Below are 21,163 nucleotides of genomic sequence, written 5' to 3'. Positions count from 1 at the left end.
ATTCCTATTTTTGTGTATGTAAATTTTAAGGGTTGCTAAACAACACTTTATAAAGAAAAACTAAACAGCTGTTCCATTTAGTTTGAGTTTGGATTAGAGCAGAAATAGGTAAAGTGGCAGTGGTTGAGATTATAATTTTTTTTTAATGGTCCATTATTACCACTGCCCAGGGGAGACGCACATAAGTTTAATATAAATTGACGAACAACATTTTAACTGCCAACGGGTAAAACGTACACATTTATTAGCCTTTCATTCAAAAATCGCGGTTTCCCCACAAAACTTATTTGTGTAGTTAAACTTGACAGTGGCTTAACTAATAATGGTGTTTAATGGTAAAATGCTTTGATTCAGATAAATACGAAAACGATAAAAGTTCTGGAAATCCTAACAGTAATTTAGCACGGATATGAAATATTTTCTGTAATTAAAGTCGCACAAATGAAAAACAAGAGGTTTTAAGCGGTATTAACGCATGGTATCGCGACTACAATGCCCCAAAATGCATTTCAGCTCTGTAGCTCACGTGATTCTCTCGCTTTTTATCCCCCTCCGAGTTGCCGTAGCTTCGGCAGTAGCGTTTTCCATTTTAGAACGTTTCAGTCGAGACAACATGGCTGCTGCGGCAGGCCATTATTACGGTGACGGAGGCAGAGCAACAAAAAGGCAAAAAACAGATAGCGACGGAATGGCTACGGTAATATAATTACAATTTATCATATTGTATTTTACATGTTTAAACTATGAAAGAAAGATTTTCTTCGAAGAAAACGCGTTTTTCCATTAAACACGACCAAATCTGGTCAGATTTTTCCTTGCGAGAGCTAACGTACAGATGTTAAGTCTGGAGGGTGTTATCTATTCTAGATAAATATTACTCAATTGCGTGCTATTATTACACATACATTGTATATTAATGACTGTTAATATACATAAATAAATTCTTCAGGATCCGATATATACTAAAAAGTGGCTTTTGATACCGGTGCGCGGGGTGGAAGTTCTTTAATCAATGCTCATTCATTGTTCTAGGCAGCCAGGTAACGTTGAGTTAAATCGTTCTGTTGTTGATCATACAGACTGAGTTTATTTAACAGTTATTTGTTGAGCATAATAGCAGCTGTATCCGGAAAAAAATAGATTATTAATTCGACTTTTGCGTAAAAGCCTAACATCGGTTGGAGGGGGTTTCATCTTATTAACGTTAACTTACCTGTACTTTTGAGAAAAAAACATTTCACTAGTCGCGATTGTTACTCCATTTTATATTTCGGCTAAATAGTCAAACAAATGTGTAAATAGGGAAATTAAATTAGCACCAGGCGTAACTTAACTTGCAGTGTTTGTTGATGCTTTCTTTTTCTTTGCTCTTTGTGCAGGAGGGTTACGATGACCCACACAAGACCTTGCCCTCGCTTGTGGTGCATGTAAGGGGGCTTATTGACGGCATTACCGAAGCTGACCTGGTGGAGGCGCTACAGGAGTTTGGCACTATAAGGTAATAAGCACCCTTTGAATGAAAATCATTGGCCCTGGCCCAAGTGGACCTATGCCTAATTTACAAATCTATGAAATGGGTCCAAAAAATGGTTGTTAGGAATGAAATGGTTAAAGAAATGGTAATAAAATGTATCCAATAATTTCATGCCATCCCAGGTGTAATTTTTAATTCTTCAGCATAACAGAGTCGGAGTTATTAAATAATGATAAAACGCGCATATGACAACTATTCACAAAACCCATGTGAACCAATGAGATTCACTGTTATTTACAGTATGCATTTTTTTAACAGACCATACTTGGTATATGTACAGTAGTACACAATGTATCAATAGCTAAAAAATCTCAAAATGTTAATCGTTTTTTCTCACGCGTTTTCAGAGGACATATATTTTAGAACATATATACTTTAATGATGAATCTATGTGTATGTTGGACCATCAAATTTTCAAGCAAAACTTGGAAAATCCAGTATATTATTTAAATAATATAACTGAATGTGTTTTGGTTTATGTGTCTCTTCCAGTTATGTTGTGTTGATGCCAAAAAAGCGTCAGGCACTGGTGGAGTTTGAGGACATGAGCGGCTCCTGTAACGCAGTCACATATGCTAACAGTAGTCAAATCTACATTGGTGGTCGGCCATCTTACATCAATTACTCTACCAGTCAAAAAATCTCTCGGCCCAGTGACTCTGATGACACTCGGAGTGTCAACAACGTACTGCTTTTAACCATCATGAACCCCATCTACCCCATTACCACGGTAAGTTTGGGGTGCTTTTTAACGTGTGTGTGTGTGTGTGTGTTAAAGATTGTTGCCCTGTTTTTGATTGTTGTCTTTTGTCTGTAGGATGTTCTGTACACCATTTGCAACAACTGCGGCCCTGTGCAAAGGATTGTGATCTTTAGGAAAAATGGAGTTCAAGCCATGGTCGAATATCCTTACGCAAAATTATTTTATAATTTAGTTTTATGTATTATGCACCATGCATGGGGTTTATCTTAAACATGAAGATAAAACCTGGTTGTTTAATTTTTACTTCTCTTATTTTGAAATTGCATGTTTATTTTGACAGCCCAAATAGAGAGAGAAACATTTCTGTCACAGTGTGTTCTCCTTGACTTGTGTTTACATTTGACTCGGTCCAGAACGCACAGAGAGCCAAAGCTTCTCTCAATGGAGCCGATATCTACTCGGGCTGTTGCACCCTTAAAATTGAGTATGCCAAGGTTAGTACCCCACAGCATTACGTATTACAATGAATGAACTTAAGTGTAGAGTGCTCTCTGCAGGGCTGGATTCAATACAGAAAATGAAAGGGATATCTACAAAATAAAAAAGCATTTATGTTGTTACAAACCCAAGACATTTGTTTAGAAGAAATGTTTTTTCTTGACGTGTTTTTTATTTTGTAGGTGCTCTATGCTTATTTAAGTTGTTGATGTTAAATTTAAGGATTAGATTTGATTTTAGATTGTGAATAATAAATGAATAATAATTGTCTGTTTTTGAATGTAATCACACCTGTACAACTTAATTTGTAATGCAATCTTGCACTCTACCATATAGCCAACTCGACTCAACGTCTTCAAAAATGATCAGGATACATGGGACTACGCCAACCCTAGTCTGAGCGGCCAAGGTACTGTACTAACCGTGCAAATGCTTTATCTCTTTGCTACTCTTTGTTTTATGGGGATGGGTGCGTAAACAGGCCTCCTTGAGTGACTCCTTTGGGAATGTTGAAGTAACCACAGAAGCAGTTTACTTCCCTGGGATGTCACTTAAGAGATGCTGCTTTATTCTTGCTTTTCCTTTTTGGATTGTAATCGAAACATTCACAAAGTTAAAATTGCCCTTTGACACTTTCTAACAGGAACGCACACAAAAATATGCGTCCGGTCATTTAAAGGGAGACATACACTTGAAAGGGCATGATAATCCAACTGATTGTAAAAGCGCACATGCTTTCTAGCTAATAGTGACATTTACTGTGGCGCATGTCTCATAAACGGATAGTTCACACAAACATGAAAATATTGTTTACTTCAAACGAGAATTACTTTTTTTGTGCATTTTTGGAGCCTCACCATGTTGGCCATACTGGAAGATAACATGATGGCATTTTAATATAAAATTATTGGTTTGTGTTCAACTGAAACAAGGAAGTCTCATACATCTGAGATGACATGAGAGTAAATTTATAAGAATTTTCATATTTGGTTGAACTATTCCTTCAAAGCACAGTAATTTCTCCCATACATGAAAACCTGAGAAGCAGGCACTCATTTCACCTGTACCCTCACTTAGCATGACACAGCGACTAGCGTATCACCTGATGGAGATATCTTATATTTTAACCTACAGCTTGGCGCTTGCTGCCATTTAGACAGTATTATTTATGAAAAGGATTTTCTTTAAAGAAATGTATTGTGGTCCAGTCGAAATTAGCTCGAGTCTCTGAGGCAGGTTTTACTTGGATTGAACTTAATCTTTGGACTTGTTTTGAGTTTAGCCAGTCTTTTTTATTATTGGTGCTTTCTTATTTGAGTTTTACCTTGTTAAGCTCTGCAGCATAATTAGCATTTTTGCTAAATTGGCCATTCCTGAACTTAAGAGTCCCCTGCCACATAGTTTGGAATAAATTTGTGCTCCACAACTTCTATTTTATAAATAATTGCGATGCTGTTTCGGACCCCTGGTGGGTCTGCAGAGTTGAAGAGGTTAAATTCATGGTTTATCTAATTTTCAATGACATTTCTAAAGGCCAAGTAAATGTCTGCAGTGTTCTGTCAAACCATAGACAGTTACGCTTACCTTGAACCTAATTTCAGTCAGTTTATTTTATTTTTTATTAGGGTTTGAGCTAAAGGTTTCTTAAGGTTGAACATTCTGGTGTTTACAGAAAGTCTTTACAACGTAGAAGGCAGATAGACATTCATACTCTTAGTTGTAATACATACTTATAAACTATTGTGTTTAAACTAGCATCTAAACGCATCTAACAACATGCACTTAAGTTTCTCATTCGCCTCCAAGACACATTCCAGTTATCGTCCAATCACAGCACTCCAACAGGTCACATGGAAACTCGCAACAACTTAAATCCTTCAAAGATGACAATTTCACTCATAATGAAGTTACATGGATAGAAAACATCTCGGTACTCCAGATATTCTTCCACTCATCTAACATTCCACATTTCTACAAAGGTGGCGGCCATCTTTCTGAAATAATTAGACATTTTGGGGGGATGGGTCTAATCTTTTTGGACAATACATTACAGCCAATCACTGAAGACCTTCACATCACCACAAACCAGCCAGTCAAGCAACAGACACAACATGTAAATCCACAAAGAAGGGAGTGGTACAAATACACAAAAAGAGAGAGAAGAATCATACAGACATTCTCATTACCTGCCAAATGTCATCATGTTTCTTGGGTGTTTGGGCTACTTTTGCTTACGCCTCTGTCCTCTTTCCTGAGAACATCATGAGAACATGCCAAGCTGACATAACAATGACAAAACACCAAAACCGAGATTGCTACAACATGAGGGCCGTGAGCCGAGATCGCCATGACAACATGCCAAGCTGACATTGCCACAACAAAACACCATGCCAAGATTTTTGCAACACACCAAACAATTCGTGCATTTTAAGCAGAAATGGCAAGTTGATATTACCATCGCAACACAAGGCAAGCGTGCTCCAACACCGTGGTCTCATTGCACGCATCGAGATTGATTTCATATCAGATCGATATTAATGTCGCACCACCAAAAGTTGAGATCGTCACTACTTACCCAGCCAAGATTGCCATGGCAACAACCGAACATAACGAACTGAGATGACGTCGACTTTACACCGCGAGTCCATCTTTATGAATGCGCACATCCAAACTCACATGATCACAGGCCACATTGCTCCGAGATTGTAGCAAACATATCACCTTGCTAGCGAATAGCAAAACACACCAAACAAGACACTTTGGGCGACATTATCAACAATGCATCACCTTAACACATGGAAAGGACGGCGACTGTAACCATGAGGACACATGCACCGATCACACAGACAGATCCTTCGCTCTCCCTCCCCAAGCCTTATCTCTTTGTGGACTGAAGTGCTTTCTCTCTATCATTTCTCCATCCCTCCTCCTCTTCTTCTCTGTATTGAATCTGTTTTATTCATTGAGCACGGCTGATCCCTGTGTAACGCCTCCTGTGTAACGCAGGTGTGGATTAGTCTTGACTGCTGGTGTGGCATCTCTCTCTTCTAAACTCGTCACGGCACCTGCTGTCTGCTATCCACCCTCTGCTATGGTAAGCACCATTGTTCCTGGAACATGGCAAAACCAGATGCAGTGGACTGGGACGAATATCCTAAAACTGAATGAAAATTGAATCTGCTGGGAAACGGAGACTGGTAAAGAATAACTCACTTCCACCCTGAAACCACCAGAATTATGGGCATATAACACACAGCTCATACAAACTGTGTAAAGTTTTAGTTCTGACTAGTACGTTGTCTGTAAGGTTTTTTAATCCGTTTAGCCCGACATGTTCAATAACACTGCTGTGAATTTTGGAACATAAATAAAGAATCGTATTTTCTACTTTAAAACGCGAACATGAATTTAAAAGTTGATTCTGTTTATTTAATATGCACTTCTGGGCTTTGTTGTTTCTGTGCACATTAAAGTTGGTATGCATTATCTATGTTTAAAGTGATAGTTCACTCAAAAGGTGTAAAATCTGTCATATACTCACTTGTGTTGGCCGAACCTGTATGAATTTTTTTTTACCAAAGAACACTAAAGGCAGAATGTTAAGGGTTGATGGCTTCATTCATTATTTTAGCATTTATTCAGTATAGCAACAGTGAAGGGAGACTGTCCGTTACATGCATCATGCCTTTCTTCTGTATTCCTTAAGGCTGTGTGTCCACCAAAACGTTTTTATTCGAGTGAAAACGCTAACTGTGGGCACTTAATTCAGTTGTGTTTTCAGCCATGATTTGCATTGTCCTAGACTAGTATGTGGTACTAGTATCTGTTCTGCCATTGTACACAGACATACAGTTGCATGAGTAATCCGTATTTGCAGGCTGGCATCCCTCCTGCATTGTTTTTGATGGCCATTGGCCAAGTTAAAAAAGTGACATTGAGAGCCCTTTTTTTACTCTTGCAACTAAAGCAGAATGTTGAATGTTTATTCCGTAATTGCTGCTGTTTGTTTTTAAAAGTCTTTGGTGGACTCACTGGCTTAATTCTTACAAGTTAAAAACTACATGCTTGGCTTACCCAAAATTGAAAATTCAGCAATTTACTTACTTTCGTGTTATTTTTAAGCAACATTTGTGTAAAAACCTGTATAAATGTTTTGTTCTGGTGAGCACAGTAGACAATATTTTGAGGAATGTTTGTAATCAAATGCCCCATTGACATTTATAATAGGAAAAATAATTATATGGAAGTCAGTGAGGTTTTAGATTGGTTTGGTACAAACATTTCTTTAAAAAAATATTTTTTGTTCATCAGAACATGTTTTGTAATAACATGAGAGTGAGTAAATGATTACAGAATGTTTCATTTTTGGGTGAAGTATCCCTTTAACAGTTCATTCCATTTCCAATAAATAATGTCATGTTTTCTATCCTCCTTTCCCTTAAAGATGTAATTAAGCTAGGTATTTTTACTGTTTCTCTTGCTTTTCATTATCAATTCATTTCAACAAGAACTATGACTGGGAGACATTTCGATTTAGTGCCCTGATTTGTGTCGGCTAGAGAGTTGAGACTTTTTAATGTTTTAGGCTTTTGAAACAATGTTATTGAGTGACATACATTTTTTTCATACATTGAAAGAAACCCAAACTTGTATTTGTTCTGGTGATGCTTTGATGTTATTTTTTTGTCATTTTGGAAATGTTTTGATGTGGTGTTACAAACAAGGATTAAACAAATCTTTAACCAGAAATTATTTGTATTAAAGGAAATATACTTAATATTAAAGGAAAACAACTAAGGAGCTCTGATGCAAAGTCACTCTCTGCATGTATTATATAATGCCATCGCTTCAAATCCGCTTAATCACGGCCTCAAGCTATACGCCACGTTGATTTTTTTTTAGCAAGTCCTTTAAGAGGAATTGGATAAATGGAAGCACCCTTGTGATTACTTCGTACCAGAATACAATTTGAATGTGGCAGTGATATGGATCACAGCAGCCCATAATTTGTTCATAGTTTTTCAATACTGTGTATTGGCCAAAGAAGTGGGGTTTTATTTAGAAGTGGAGGCTTTTGCCAAAAATGTTGTTATGCACTAAGAGGGTTTTGCAGCAAATATGATAAAAAACAATGATTTGACTAAAGTGACATTTGTGAAAATTAAACATTTAAATAACCTTTTCATTGCTATTAATGTGAAATTATTAAATCTAAACATAATAATCTAATAAAAATTGATGGTTTTGCATCTGAACTTCTCATTTGTTTTTCAGATTATTTAAAGCTGTACAAAGTTTAATGTGCTTAATTTTGTATTTAGTTATTTGTCAAACCCATGTTTTTAAAACAAGAACATCATTGTACTGTCTTAGATTTTGCTGTCCTGCCTAAATGAACTAGAATATCAAAATACATATGCATGTTAATATTTCATTGCATCTGCGTATCTTATTTTTGTGTGTATACCTATTTGTGCAGATGCCGACGCAGATGGCAATTGGAACAATTCACAAGGTGTGTGTGTTTGGTTTTGTGGAGATAAAGTCTGACTGACTTTTCCAGATAACGTAGATTTAAGCGGTGTTTCTGTTTATCAGACTTTTTCTCTAATGTATGTTCAGAATCTCCATTATGGCTTTGTGAAGGATCTGGTGGTTTTAATCCCTAATGGTCACTGCATGTTATTCACAGAACTGCACAGCCCACCGTCTTTTGTGTTTGCATTTGATGTTCACTGTAGATGTGTTGCTGTATCAATTTTTTTCTTATTTTAGACCCCAATGCAAACCCAAACAAGCGGCAGAGGCAGCCAGCACTGCTGGGAGATCATCCACCAGAATATGGTGAGTCTTTTAATAAAGGGCCCATTTTTACAAGATGTAATATAAGGCCCAATCCCATTTCTCTGTCTTACCCCTTCCCCTAGCCCTTAGTTTTGCACGTTCATGAGAGCGAAAGGGCTATCCCAATTGGTTCTTACTCTCACGTGATAGTGCAAAACTAAGGGCTAGGGGTAAGGGGAAGGGTAAAGACAGAGAAATGGGATTGGGCCTTAAGTCTCAGGTGTGCCTAGCTCAAAATACCCCACAGATCATTTTGTTTTTTAGCATGTCCAAAATGCCCCTATTTGGGTGGAAGCAAATAAAAGAGCTGTTTTCATGTGTGTACCTTTAAATGCAAATGAGCTACTGCGCTTACTCCCTTACCAACAGACAGGAAGCACTTTGGCTGAAAATGGATCTAATTCCATTGAATGTAGTCGGAGACAATAATTTCTTTAGCTGCATAAGCGCTACAATGTGCTAACAAACAAGTTTAGAAAAGCTTATGGGTAAATTTAACCAGTCAGTCAGTGGATGAAGGCAGAGCTTTATCATTGTGACGTCACATTAACAAGAGAATCAAAACAGCACGTCTAATGAAACCGTTTTGGTTTATTGGGGATTTAAAAAAGCAGAGGTTTTTTTTTTGTAGGGGTGGATGTGTTCTCACACTGCCAACACACATTTATGTCCATATGTTCACACATGATTTTACAGCTGTGTTTACAGCTGGATTAGCACACCATTAGATGGATTTCCATTTCTGTGATTAGATGTTTTAAATGATAATACATTTTTAAACCTTAATCGTTTTTGTTTAGGTGGTCCTCAGGCTGGCTACGGTCATTATGATGACACCTACGGACCACCACCTCCACCTCCCCACTATGAGGGCAGACGCATGGGACCCCCAATGGGGCGTGGTCGTGGTGGACCCCGCTATGGTGGGGCGCAGTATGGACATGGACCACCACCTCCAGACTACAACGCTCATGCCGACTCCCCCGTGGTCATGGTTTACGGTCTTGAGCCCACCAAGATAAATGCAGACAGAGTGTTTAACATATTCTGTCTCTATGGCAATGTGGAAAGGGTGAGCTGCTGATGTTTTGACATTGTGAACAAAATGTAAATTGTTAAATAATTAAAAAAGTAAAGAACACGCTCTCCGTAAATGTAGTCTGTTCTGGGTTAAAGGCGGGGTGCATGATCTCTGAAAGACAATGTTGACATTTGAAATCACCTAAACGAACAAGCCCCTACCCCAATAGAATTTGGACATTCTTTTAATAGACCCTCCCCACACATATGCAACCCAAGCAACGATGTTGGTTAGTAGACACGCCCCTTACTGCTATTTGGCTACAAGTGTGTTTTGGTGCTCTGCCCGACTCCCTTTTCCAAATGGTTTTTCAAAAATTGTGCACCCCTCCTTTAATGCCAGTTTTTCATGTGATGCTTATTATATGGATTTAGTTTGACACTTCTTTGGGTTCAGGTTAAGTTCATGAAGAGTAAGCCGGGTGCTGCGATGGTGGAGATGGGAGACTGTTTTGCCGTGGATAGAGCCATTTCTCACCTCAACAACACTACCCTGTTTGGACAGAAACTCAATGTCTGGTGTGTACAAAAATATGAACTAAAACTTCATGAATTTAAAATTCACAAACAATTAACCTACATGGTTGTTTCCTGTATGTGAATATGCCTGCTTCATGTTAAACCTTTATGTACATCTGTGAGTTTTGAATTTCACAACTAGCTTCCTGACATAATTTTTTTATGCAAAAAAATTTTTTGGAAGCGAGAGAGCCTGCTGCAGATGGCTGAAAACAGAGCACTTAACACTATAAATGTCAATCACAATACATTTGTAAAACAAGTTGTCATAGTGCAAGTGCACTTTTTAGTGTGCACCTCTGTTTAGGAGGATTAAAATAATACAATATCATTTATACAGATAAAACAAAAAGAAGAGTGTAACAGTCAACACCAATATTTGAACTATGTGATTTCATTAGTTGTGAAAACTATACTGGTAGGACTTGTTTAAGGCGTCTGTGATATGAATAAACACGCAATGTTGCCTAAATAGAGCGTTTGAATATGTGTGAGAAACACCTCTTATAGCGCATCTCTACACAAAAGCTGGTGACGTCACGCTTGTTCTCGCTAGTTATAAGTCGCGCAGGTATATTCATAAAAAAAGCCAAAAATACATTGCATGGGTCAAAATTGTCATCTTTTCCTTTTATTGAAAAACCATTAGTATTTTATGTAAAGATCATTTTGTAAATTTCCTACCATAAATATATAAAATAATTCTTTTCCTGAGTGGAAGCAGCAAAAATCACAAACAAAATTGATCGAGTTGCCTACAAACTTCTCTATTGCAACTGCTCTTTGGGGATTTTCCATTCAAGTTTGGCTTTTATGTAAAAGCTTACAATTTCCCTATTCAGTCCACAATGTATATTCAGGGTTCTTACGGGTCCTTGAAGGTTTGTGAATCTGGGGGAAGTTTTCTGGAAAAAATCCATATTATTCCCTGTGTAGTGTAGGATAATATCATAAAAATTCTAAACTTTTTGAGCACACGTGCTAACCTGTTCTGTTTAAATGCTTATAACTTCTGTATGCGAATGTTGATTCATACCAAAATGCATTTTTGCATAGTTGTGTTTGACACATGAAAACGTCTCTGGTTACAGATGTAACTGTTGTTCCCTGAGAAGGGAATGAGACGCTGCGTCTCCCTTGCCATACTTCCTGCGTCCCTGTAACGCCGTCTTTGGCAATATTTCAGATAGCGATATACCTCCTGGCTCCCGCGTCACCCTGTCTTTGTTTTTAAGCCTCACCATTGGTTGAATTTAAAATACACATTCAGACGCACTTACCACTCGAGGCGTCCCCAAAGTATCACCGCAGTGATGCAGTGTGAGTTCCCTCGAAAGGGAACTGTAACAATGTATCTTAAAAGGTAACACGATGTAACCTTGCTCTCACTTAAAATGTATCCCCACATTTAGTCCTTGAATTTAAGGGTATTGGACCTGGAAAGTTCCTTGAATTTGAAGTTAACTAAGGTGTGGGAACCCTGTATATTGCTAAGGACTTCATTTGGACTTTAAACTTTAAGTTTCTTGGTCCCAAATATGTGATCATACAGCCTTAGGGATTAAACATTGTTGTTTTTTGTCTATCGGTCTGCAGTGTATCCAAGCAACAGGCCATAATGCCTGGCCAGTCGTACCAGCTGGATGACGGCAGTTGTAGTTTTAAGGATTTCCATGGAAACCGAAACAACCGCTTCACCACAGCTGAGCAGGCAGCCAAGAACCGCATCCAGCAACCCAGCAATGTACTACACTTCTTCAACAGTCAACCAGACAGCTCTGTTGAATCATTTGGCCAGGTAAGAGATGATAACCCGCTATTGCTGTTTGCTTTGAGACAAACCGGAACATTGCATGTAGGCATCTACATCTAAGTACAAATTTAGACCGAGGTGTCTTGAATGTCTTTGGGCTGGATGTATGTGGACTCCAGATTTTAATGGTTTCTTCTGATTCATATACAGATTTGTGATGAGTTGGGAATCAAGAGTCCAAGCAGTGTCAAGCTGTTCACAGGCAAGAGTAAGTGACTAATAAGTTTCATGTGTCTCTGTGTTACACGTATGTTGTATAGTGTAGAGGTGATACATGTTTGACTCTGTATAAATACACGTGTATGTGTGTTTCTCCTGTGTTGGTGAAAATGGAGGCGAGAGAAGTTCATCTGGTCTGTTGGAGTGGGAAACCGTAAATGATGCTATGGAGGCTCTTGCCATGATAAATCACTACCAGATGAAAAACCCTAGTAAGTATTCTACTCTCCCAAACAACAGACTTTATGAGATTTGTCTATAAAGCTAATGCCTAGGGCCTGATAGCATTGTTTAACACTACTTGAACCCATTCTGGCTCAAAATCTGTTTAGTTTAGTACACAAAGATTAGGTTTTTGCTAAGTCCTGATATGTCTGTAATTCATGTTTAACCTTTATTTTTGTTTCTTTTTTAGCTGGGCCTTACCCGTACACACTCAAACTGTGTTTCTCAACCGCACAACATGCGAATTGAACCCACAATGATCATTAACTTTTGATGTTCTGTGACCTTTTTGATGCCCAGCACCCCAAGCATGTCTTAATTCCAGACCCTGGATGGAGAAAATGTTAATATTTCTGTTTCTAGAATAACAACGTACTCAACATTTTGTACCATTGTTTAATTTTTAATTTAGTATTTTTTTATTGCTATTAATACGTTTTTTTATTTTATTGTCGGTTGTCCGGTCTTGCGTAACTGTACATTTGTGGAAAACGTATTAAAGACATCATTGTGAACATCTTCTGTGCACTCGTTTGTTCACTGCTTCGCAGAAACAGCCTGCCCTTTGGTGCAACAGTAACATGTCAGATACTCTTAAGAACGGATGTGTTCATTTCAGCGTTTTGTGTTATGCTATTTAACACATTATGTGTTATTTTAACACACGGTGTTGATTTTGTGTTAAAATGGTTCAAGAAGTGTCAAAACCACACAAAGTGTTGTTCCAGTAATAAATGTGTTGTTGTTAACGAGACACAAAATGTGTTTTAACACAACCATTTACGAGTGCTAAGTAGCTTAGTATGTGTGTTTTCAATGATATTTGGAAAATCAGTTTTCGAGTACAAAGATCAAACTGAGCTTGGTAGATTTGTGTGAAATACAGTACATTTGTTACTGTGCTACTGCGATTTGCAATATCATCAATGCAGTTTTTGGCTGTTCTGTGTATACAGTTCATGCATAAACGGGAGCAAGGATGTGCAAGTCATATTTTGGTGTGTGCCAGAAAACTAACCAGATTATTTAAAGCTGCCATCTGTAGGGTCGTATTGTAAAAATCTGACTTTTTCCATGTTTAAGTGCTAGAATTGGGTCCCCAGTGCTTCTATCAACCTAGAGAATGTGAAAAAAACAACCTAGTAACTTTTTGTTTATGTAAGCCATGCTTTGCAAGCATGTGTAAAAAAAAAATAGGTAGTTCAGATTTCACCTGTTTTGTGAGGGTAGGTAACAAGGCCAATTACAATAATACTGACCCTTAATCTGCATCATCCAACCACCGCACTGCCATTTAGTGCAGAGAGAGAAAATAATTGACAGCACAATTGCGTTTCTATTACGACAAACCACCGTCATTGCGATCAGTGTTTGCATTTCATCAGCTCATTTGCATTTAAAAGGACACGCCCAAAAACTGCACATTTTTGCTCAGACCTACAAAGTGGCAATTTTAACATGCTGTAATTAATTATCTGTGTGGTATTTTGAGCTAATACTTCGCATACGCACTCTGGGGACACCAAATACTTATTTTACATCTTTAAATAATCTCATAACATGACCCCTTTAAATAAAAAAAATTACATTTCAAAACTCTCCGTAAAATACAGGTGCTACACACTGCCGCTTATAAGAAGACCTGTTTTTGGCTGTATGGTACCATAAACAACCGTTAACATTCAACATAATCTTTTGTTTTGTAAAATGTTTTAGACTGCAAAAAGATAGTATGGCTCTTTTTAGAACCTTTGACTGAAAAGTTGTTTGGGGAATCAAAAATGCTTAAAAGATAAGTTATGAATTGCAACCTTAGAAAGTGTTAACAAATTTTTTTTAGATGTACATGACACTGAACTGTTAGACTTTGACATCACCACAGACAAAGTTACATAGGTGTACAGTTTAAGTATGAAATACATGATTTCTTAAATAATACCTGGGTTTAAAATACAGATGCTACCTGATTCCATTGTTTTGGTTCATTTATAATGAAGCCTTTCTTAAAGGTGGGGTGCATGATTTTTTTAAAACACTTTGGAAAAGAGAGTCGGGCTGACTACCAAAACCACTTGTAGCCAATCAGCAGTAAGGGCAATATCTACTAACCGACATCGTTGCCTGGGTTGTGTATGTGTGGGTGGGTCTATTAAAAGAAGGTCCAGATTCTATTGGAGCATGCCACCTTTAAGTATGCAGTCTTCCAAAAACCTCTAGCACCCATGTCACCACTTCTAAAGTGACACATACAAACACAGTAAATATATGCTTGTCTTAAAATGGCAAGAAATAAACTTTAACCCTTACTTGCAAAACGTAACATCATTTGTGATCCACTCCAAATATACATTTATTTTATTTTGCAGTGTGATATGATGCAGTTTTTATGTGTTAATTACTTCATCAGTAATTTTTGCAAAGGGAGCTGTTCTGTTTTAGAAAAAGATCAACCCAGTAACTTAGTTTTGGTAAACCCTTCGCTGCCAGCATGTGAAAATAGGGCATTGAAATATGGCTCCCCTTGTGATGTCAGAAGGGGATAATACCACCCCTTAATCTGCACTATCCAACCACGACACTGCCATTTAGTGCAGAGATCAGCTCATTTGCATTTAAAAAGGACACAACCAAAACAGCATATTTTTGCTCACACCTACAAAGTGGCAATTTTAACATGCTATAATAAATTATATAGAAGGTATTTTGAGCTAGAACTTCATATACGTACTCTCTGGGGATGCCAAATATTTATTTGACATCTTACAAGTCTTGTGAAATGTCCCCTTGATAAAATATTGATGATGTGTTGCTTGTGATAATTTCAAATCTGACACTACAAACCACATTTTTTAAAGGCACTGAAAGTAAAACTGTAAATGGTAGTTTACTGTAATATGGTTGTTGAGAGAGGGCGCCCTCTACTGGGAATCAGATATGTACACACCATAACAAGCTTAAAATGAAACTAGTTTAGTGTGCACTTACAATCTTTCTCTTGTTTGCAGGTAACAAACATTTCCAACTAACCCTAACAAACAAAATCATGATTTTGCCAGTCTATTACAAAACCTGAAGGCTGCTGGTTATTTAAAAGAAGGACACGCTCTTCAATACGTCAGCTCTTAATCTCCATAAACATCTTCCAGACAAAAATAAATATGTATCATGTAAAAATTTGTATTAGGTGCCTGAAGCACTCTGTTCATTACTAATCGAAACTGTTTCCTGTTCAGTCTCTTGGTTTTTGACTGGTTGGTCTGTAACAGGCAGTCTTGATACTAAACTTGCCAATCGATGAAGAACAAGATCAGCTGTTGAGCTCAGACTGTGCTGTAGGTAAAAATGATAACAAAATAACACAAACAGTTAAATTATCTACAAACAATCATTTTAATAAATTCTAGGACTTGCGGAAAAAATCTGCTTAATCAATAGTCACCTGTAGTATATGCAGTCCTTTCAAGGTAAGAACAGCGAGTTCTTTCAGTCCATCACCTGTCAGGTCCAGATAAATCAATGACAGGAGGGGACTTTTAAAACTTCGCCTCCACAGCAACTGTAACTTATCTTCAGGAGCTCCCATTGATGGGTAAAATTTATAGCAGAGCAGGTCCTACAGGTCACAAATCAAACACTTATTTGTACATACTTGTATCCAAATGTATGTAATAAGTTATTTCATTCTGACAAACTTTTGTTTAAATGTTTTAGTATTTTGATACAAAACTCTACCTGTCCGTATGTTCCCAGCAACAATTCATTTTCCCCATCAAAGTCTAGATCAACAACGAGGGCACAGACAACTGCATCACACTGATCACTTTCTGCTAAACACCGCTGTCTGCTCAGTCCATACTGCTCCACATCCCTGATCATACACACACACATATACACAAAATTTAGATTGACACAAGTAAGCACTGAAAATTATAGACGTGGTGCAGAACAAGAGATGCACTCTAACCTGTAAACAACAGCCATCTCTATTGCACTGGTTACCAGGAGATTAAATGTTACCTTTTGGCTACCTGCTGAAAAGAAGAAAGACAGTGTGCAATTGTGAACATAAACTTCACTGTGTTATATAAGCTTTTAAACTGTTGACTCTAGACATGTGCTCTAATATTCAATATACTAAAGATACAAGGGCAATATTCACTGAGGTGTAAATACCGTTTGTATCAGTGTTCGGGTGCTGTTGCGGTAAAGGGAACAGTAACACCGTGGATATGGGACTGTCATGCTGTATACGCCAGTTCTGGAGAATCTCTGATTCACACAAAAATGCATTACAACAATCAATGGGGAATATTGGGTTTGTGAACAAGAAGAGCAAAATAGTATAAGTGTGTTCCTCACCAGGTCCCTTTTGGTTGACAAGAGAAAGTCCCACAGAACCATTCTGACATCCAAACGCAGTGAGGCGACGATTTTCATCAATACTCAACACATCCAACCATAACACACTGCAACGCACATAAAGTACAATATTTAACACACGTCCGTCCGACCTATTGCATAAAAAACTAACATACTTACTTGCTTGGTAGCTCTTGCAGTTCAGGAAAGAGTTTTTCTACTGGTTGTTCCTCAAATTGGTGCAAAGAGGCATTCTACTAATCAGAGATAGAAAATGAAAGACATAATAAGACGACAAAAATCCTAAGAACCAAAGGCAACTGTAAGAATAAAATTTTGACTGACCTCTTTATAAAGATGTATACACTGATCGTGTCCACTGAGAAGAAAAACAGTCTCACTGGGTCCATCTCCACAATGCACCCTGCAAATCAGTGTGAACATCAATAAAAAACAACTACCACGACAAATAACATATTTAACTGCATGATTTCGTGAATTATGTCCACTGTTCTATATGAAATTATATATATATATATATATATTTTGTGTGTGCACATAATCCTTACTAATATCTTAATTTTAACAAAATGTTAAACACAAATATACACTCACTCTGTGTGATAAAGCTGGAACGGTGTGAATTTTAGTTCTAGATTTAAACAGCTTTCTATAAAAATAAAAGAATAAAACCATATTCAACCCAGACATTTATACCAAATGCAGTTCAATTTTTTTCTTTTTAGAGGAAAACACCACAATTTTTCAATATTTTACTATGATCTTACCTAAACTTAGACAAATTGATACATACATATCTTTTTTTAATGCGTGCACTTAATCATGCGTACAGCGTATCGTGAATCAGCATTTAGCCTAGCCCCATTCATTCCTTAGGATCCAAACAGGGATGAATTTAGAAGCCACCAAACACTTTCATGTTTTCCCTATTTAAAGACTCTTACATGAGTAGCTACAAGAGTAAGTATGGTGGCAAAAAATAAAACGTGGCAATTTTTTAAGAGGATAAAAATGAGAACTATATTGTATGGCGGAAGAGCACTTATGCCGAGTTCAGACTGCATGATTTTCAAACTAGTCGAGTCACAGATATTTATTAGATTTATTAGATTTTCACACTGTGTGACTATCTGGGGTAGCGTTCAGTTGCTGCTGTTTCAGACTGCATGATGGATTGGCGACAGGGGTTTTCACACTGCATGACTTTACCGTAGGAAGAATCACCGACAAATTTGTCCAGGTCCGCAAACTACTTCTCACAACCAAATGCACGCGAGAAGTGACGCAAAGGAAACAATGCGAGGTCACGCGTGCATAACCGGAGTTCTCACGTGAGACTGGGATTATTATTAAAAATGGTAGCCCGCAAGAAGCTTACCATACAAATTGCATGTGCGCTCATTTGCAGCAGAAAGAAGAAGAAATAAAGATTATGAAGGAGGAAATGTTTGGAGAGAAAGTCAAAGTGCTGGATTTTATATCACATTGTTACATTTTATTTTGTGCCACCATACTTACTCGTGTAACTACTCATGTAACAGTCTTTAAATAGGGAAAACATAGAAGTGTTTGGCTTCTAAATTCATCCCTGCTTGGATCCTAAGGAATAAATGGGGCTAAGATAAATGCTAACAAATTCATGATGCGCTTTACAAAGATTTAGTGCACGCATTGAAAAAAGATAGGTATGTATTAATTCGTCCAAGTTGAGGTAAGAACATAGTACAATATTGAAAAATGGTGGTGTTTTCCTTTAAGCAGTAATTTAAGCAGCATAATTCATGTTCAGCCTATAAACTCTTAAGAAGTAAGGATTTTCACTTGACAAACACACGTGCTATAGACTCCAGGTTAAACTCTGAGCCAGGTTCATAATCACAGTAAATGTTAAGAAATGGAGTTGCTTTATCGCCCGAGTCCTGTAAGGAGAGAGAATTTATTTTTAGATTTTAGATATTAAGAGAGAGACAATAAACAATATGATGTATTTAAATACCCAGTGACATGTGGGTGTGATTTTATTTGTTAAGAAGTTGTAGATATACACACCTTGATGAAGGTTATGCCTACGACTAGTCCTCTTTTAGGTGCTGATTTGTTGAACGCATCAATGGAGACAATTTCGGCATCAACTGCATTAACAGATAAAGACAATTTTGCAGATGCAAGCATGCAAAAACACAAATACGTTTCAAAAGCAAACATTCGGGGTTTAACCTGGTATGTATGTGAATTGAATTTCTTTGGCCACAGGTCTGATCTTCTTCTGCAGATCCTGGTATCTGAAGCACACCACTTTACCCTTCAAAGTCGCTGCCAGCAACTCCTGGTCGCCTGCTTGGCACAGTCCATATATGTTACTCTGCGAAGGAAAACGACTGAAACTGTCTTCCACAAATGGACACAATACTGTTTTATTCGGCAACATATTACACCCAAGAGAAGTAAAGAATATATTCAGATAGATTTCACTCTGGACACACGAATGAAATCCGTAAACATCCGGTGGTGGGAGGGCTTGTGAGTAAACGCAACCAATCATCTTTTGCTTACGTGACTCTTGACAAATCAGAGCCTTCAATTTATGGTGTCGTCATCACATGTCGACGAAAATCAATCGAAATCAATAAACTTCTTCAGTGAATTATCACGTGCAGTTTTCCGCCAGAAGTTGGGAAATGCTGTTTTTCTTTTTTTTCCTATTCTCTTATTTTTCCGGTTTGGGTGAAGTAACTCGCTAAACAGTCGAAGGCTGTTTCTACTCATAATTGATTTCCAATGAAGTGCAATAAGGCCTCCTACAGGGGGCGCTCGGCGGCTCTGAAAGCCCGAAGTGTGGTCTCAGGCTCAGGAGTCAGGGATTGTCAGATTGGGATGCGGGCCCGAGTATCTCAGAAAGATCCTAGAAGATTCTAATCTAAGAGGTACACAGACATTTTCAGAAAGCAAAACAAGTCTATCAAACATTATTATAGTTTTATAATTTTGTGTTCATGTTTATTTCGGGGCTGACAGGACTTAAAGGGATAGTTCACCCAAAATTGAAAATTCTGTCATCATTTACTCAGCCTCATGTTGTTACAAACCTGTATAAATGTCTTTGTTCTGATAAACACAAAGTAAGATATTTTTAGAAATGTTTGTAATCAAACCATTCATGGACCCCATTTACTTCCATAGTATTCTTATTTCTTCCTATGGAAGTGAATAGGGTAAACGATGACAGAATTTTCTTTTTTGGGTGAACTAGGCTATCCCTATAAAAGACTAAAATGATTGGTTGAGCTTAACTGAAAACAGGTTGCATTGAAATATTAATATATCAGTGGCATTGTTTTGTCTCGGGTTGCACATGCATTTTTTTGTAAGGTATAAAAACTACTTATTGCCCTAACTACTTATGGCATACAAGTAAGACTGAACAATGCACAAGTAAGGTTCTATATTATGATAATAGTGTGCTAGCTTCAGCTTATTGTGGGTGATGATGTGCACTGCAGCATACGTAGGCTACACCAATACTGAGCGCAGGCTTTTGCATTTGTAGAAAGAAACATGTGAGCTATTCCCTTAAATTTACAAGAAAGAAGCCATATTTCTCTGCAAAAGTTAAGTTAAGTTAAACTTCATCACAATCAATACAAGTAAACCATGGTACTTTGGACCATTTGTTAACAAGAGATGCCTAGGAATAGAAAAGTTAATAAATTGATGCAAACATCAGTGACCATTTCCTGCACTGGCCATTTTTTATGTCCCCTGAAGTTTTGCTCAGAAAACCTACACGCTTTAATATATATATATATATATATATATATATATATATATATATATATATATATATATATATATATATATATATATATATATATATATATATATGCTCCACTAGGGGGCCAAACAAGCTGTCGATCGGTTATTGGGGCCTTTTTTAACCCCACTGACATTAAAACCTTTTTAAATTTGTGACCCAAAGTCTGTCTCTGTCTCCACCAGTTGTCTTTATTATCACATCACCGGTTGTCTTTATCATTTTACTGAATAACATTTATACTGTATCATTATGTTTGTTTTGTTTTTTTTACAACAAAATACCCCAGGGTTTGTTGAAACAAAAAAAAGGGGGGGGAATACATTTACACATCATCAAAAAAAAAAAAACAATATACTCACTTTTACTTATTCTTTTGAATATTCCAGCTCTTTGCGCTAGGCCAGTTTCTTAAGAAGTTGCAGTAGTCAGTACACTCTAAGAAAAGATGTGTTTATTTTAACACATAATGTGTTAAATAGGATAACACAAAACAATGTGTTATTTTAACACATTATGTGTCATTTTAACACATTA

At 37.3% G+C, this 21,163-nt stretch overlaps 2 protein-coding genes across 3 annotated transcripts; one reads left to right on the top strand and one right to left on the bottom strand.

The window, feature by feature from the left end:
- Window positions 1–550: 550 nt before the first annotated feature.
- hnrnpl (heterogeneous nuclear ribonucleoprotein L) lies at window positions 551–12,952 on the top strand. 2 transcript variants are annotated; one of them, XM_073814649.1, is made up of 14 exons: window positions 551–697; window positions 1,380–1,498; window positions 2,027–2,264; window positions 2,352–2,439; window positions 2,637–2,731; window positions 3,072–3,144; window positions 8,215–8,250; window positions 8,511–8,579; window positions 9,380–9,651; window positions 10,057–10,178; window positions 11,775–11,976; window positions 12,142–12,199; window positions 12,327–12,422; window positions 12,626–12,952. In XM_073814649.1, exons 1-14 carry the CDS (start codon window positions 614–616, stop codon window positions 12,682–12,684), a joined length of 1,611 nt encoding a protein of 536 aa, XP_073670750.1. In that variant the 5' UTR covers window positions 551–613; the 3' UTR covers window positions 12,685–12,952. The 2 variants fall into 2 exon arrangements, with proteins under 2 accessions (XP_073670750.1, XP_073670749.1); XM_073814648.1 differs by having other exon boundaries at window positions 12,142–12,201; window positions 12,317–12,422.
- Window positions 12,953–15,615: 2,663 nt separating this feature from the next.
- kptn (kaptin (actin binding protein)) lies at window positions 15,616–19,325 on the bottom strand. The gene is made up of 12 exons (XM_065267168.2): window positions 19,033–19,325; window positions 18,865–18,947; window positions 18,650–18,734; window positions 17,410–17,464; window positions 17,140–17,218; window positions 16,975–17,048; window positions 16,795–16,901; window positions 16,609–16,704; window positions 16,400–16,466; window positions 16,168–16,303; window positions 15,875–16,048; window positions 15,616–15,765 (listed from the first exon to the last, which is right to left on the bottom strand). The coding sequence occupies exons 1-12, from the start codon at window positions 19,241–19,243 to the stop codon at window positions 15,616–15,618; spliced, it is 1,317 nt and encodes a 438-aa protein (XP_065123240.1). The 5' UTR covers window positions 19,244–19,325.
- Between the last annotated feature and the right edge of the window lie 1,838 nt (window positions 19,326–21,163).

The sequence above is a fragment of the Paramisgurnus dabryanus genome, chromosome 5, assembly GCF_030506205.2.
Source record: "Paramisgurnus dabryanus chromosome 5, PD_genome_1.1, whole genome shotgun sequence".
In the NCBI taxonomy this organism is placed as follows: Eukaryota; Metazoa; Chordata; class Actinopteri; order Cypriniformes; family Cobitidae; genus Paramisgurnus; species Paramisgurnus dabryanus.
The sequence above is the reverse complement of the archived record's forward strand: the minus strand, read 5'-3'. Positions and strand labels throughout refer to the sequence as shown.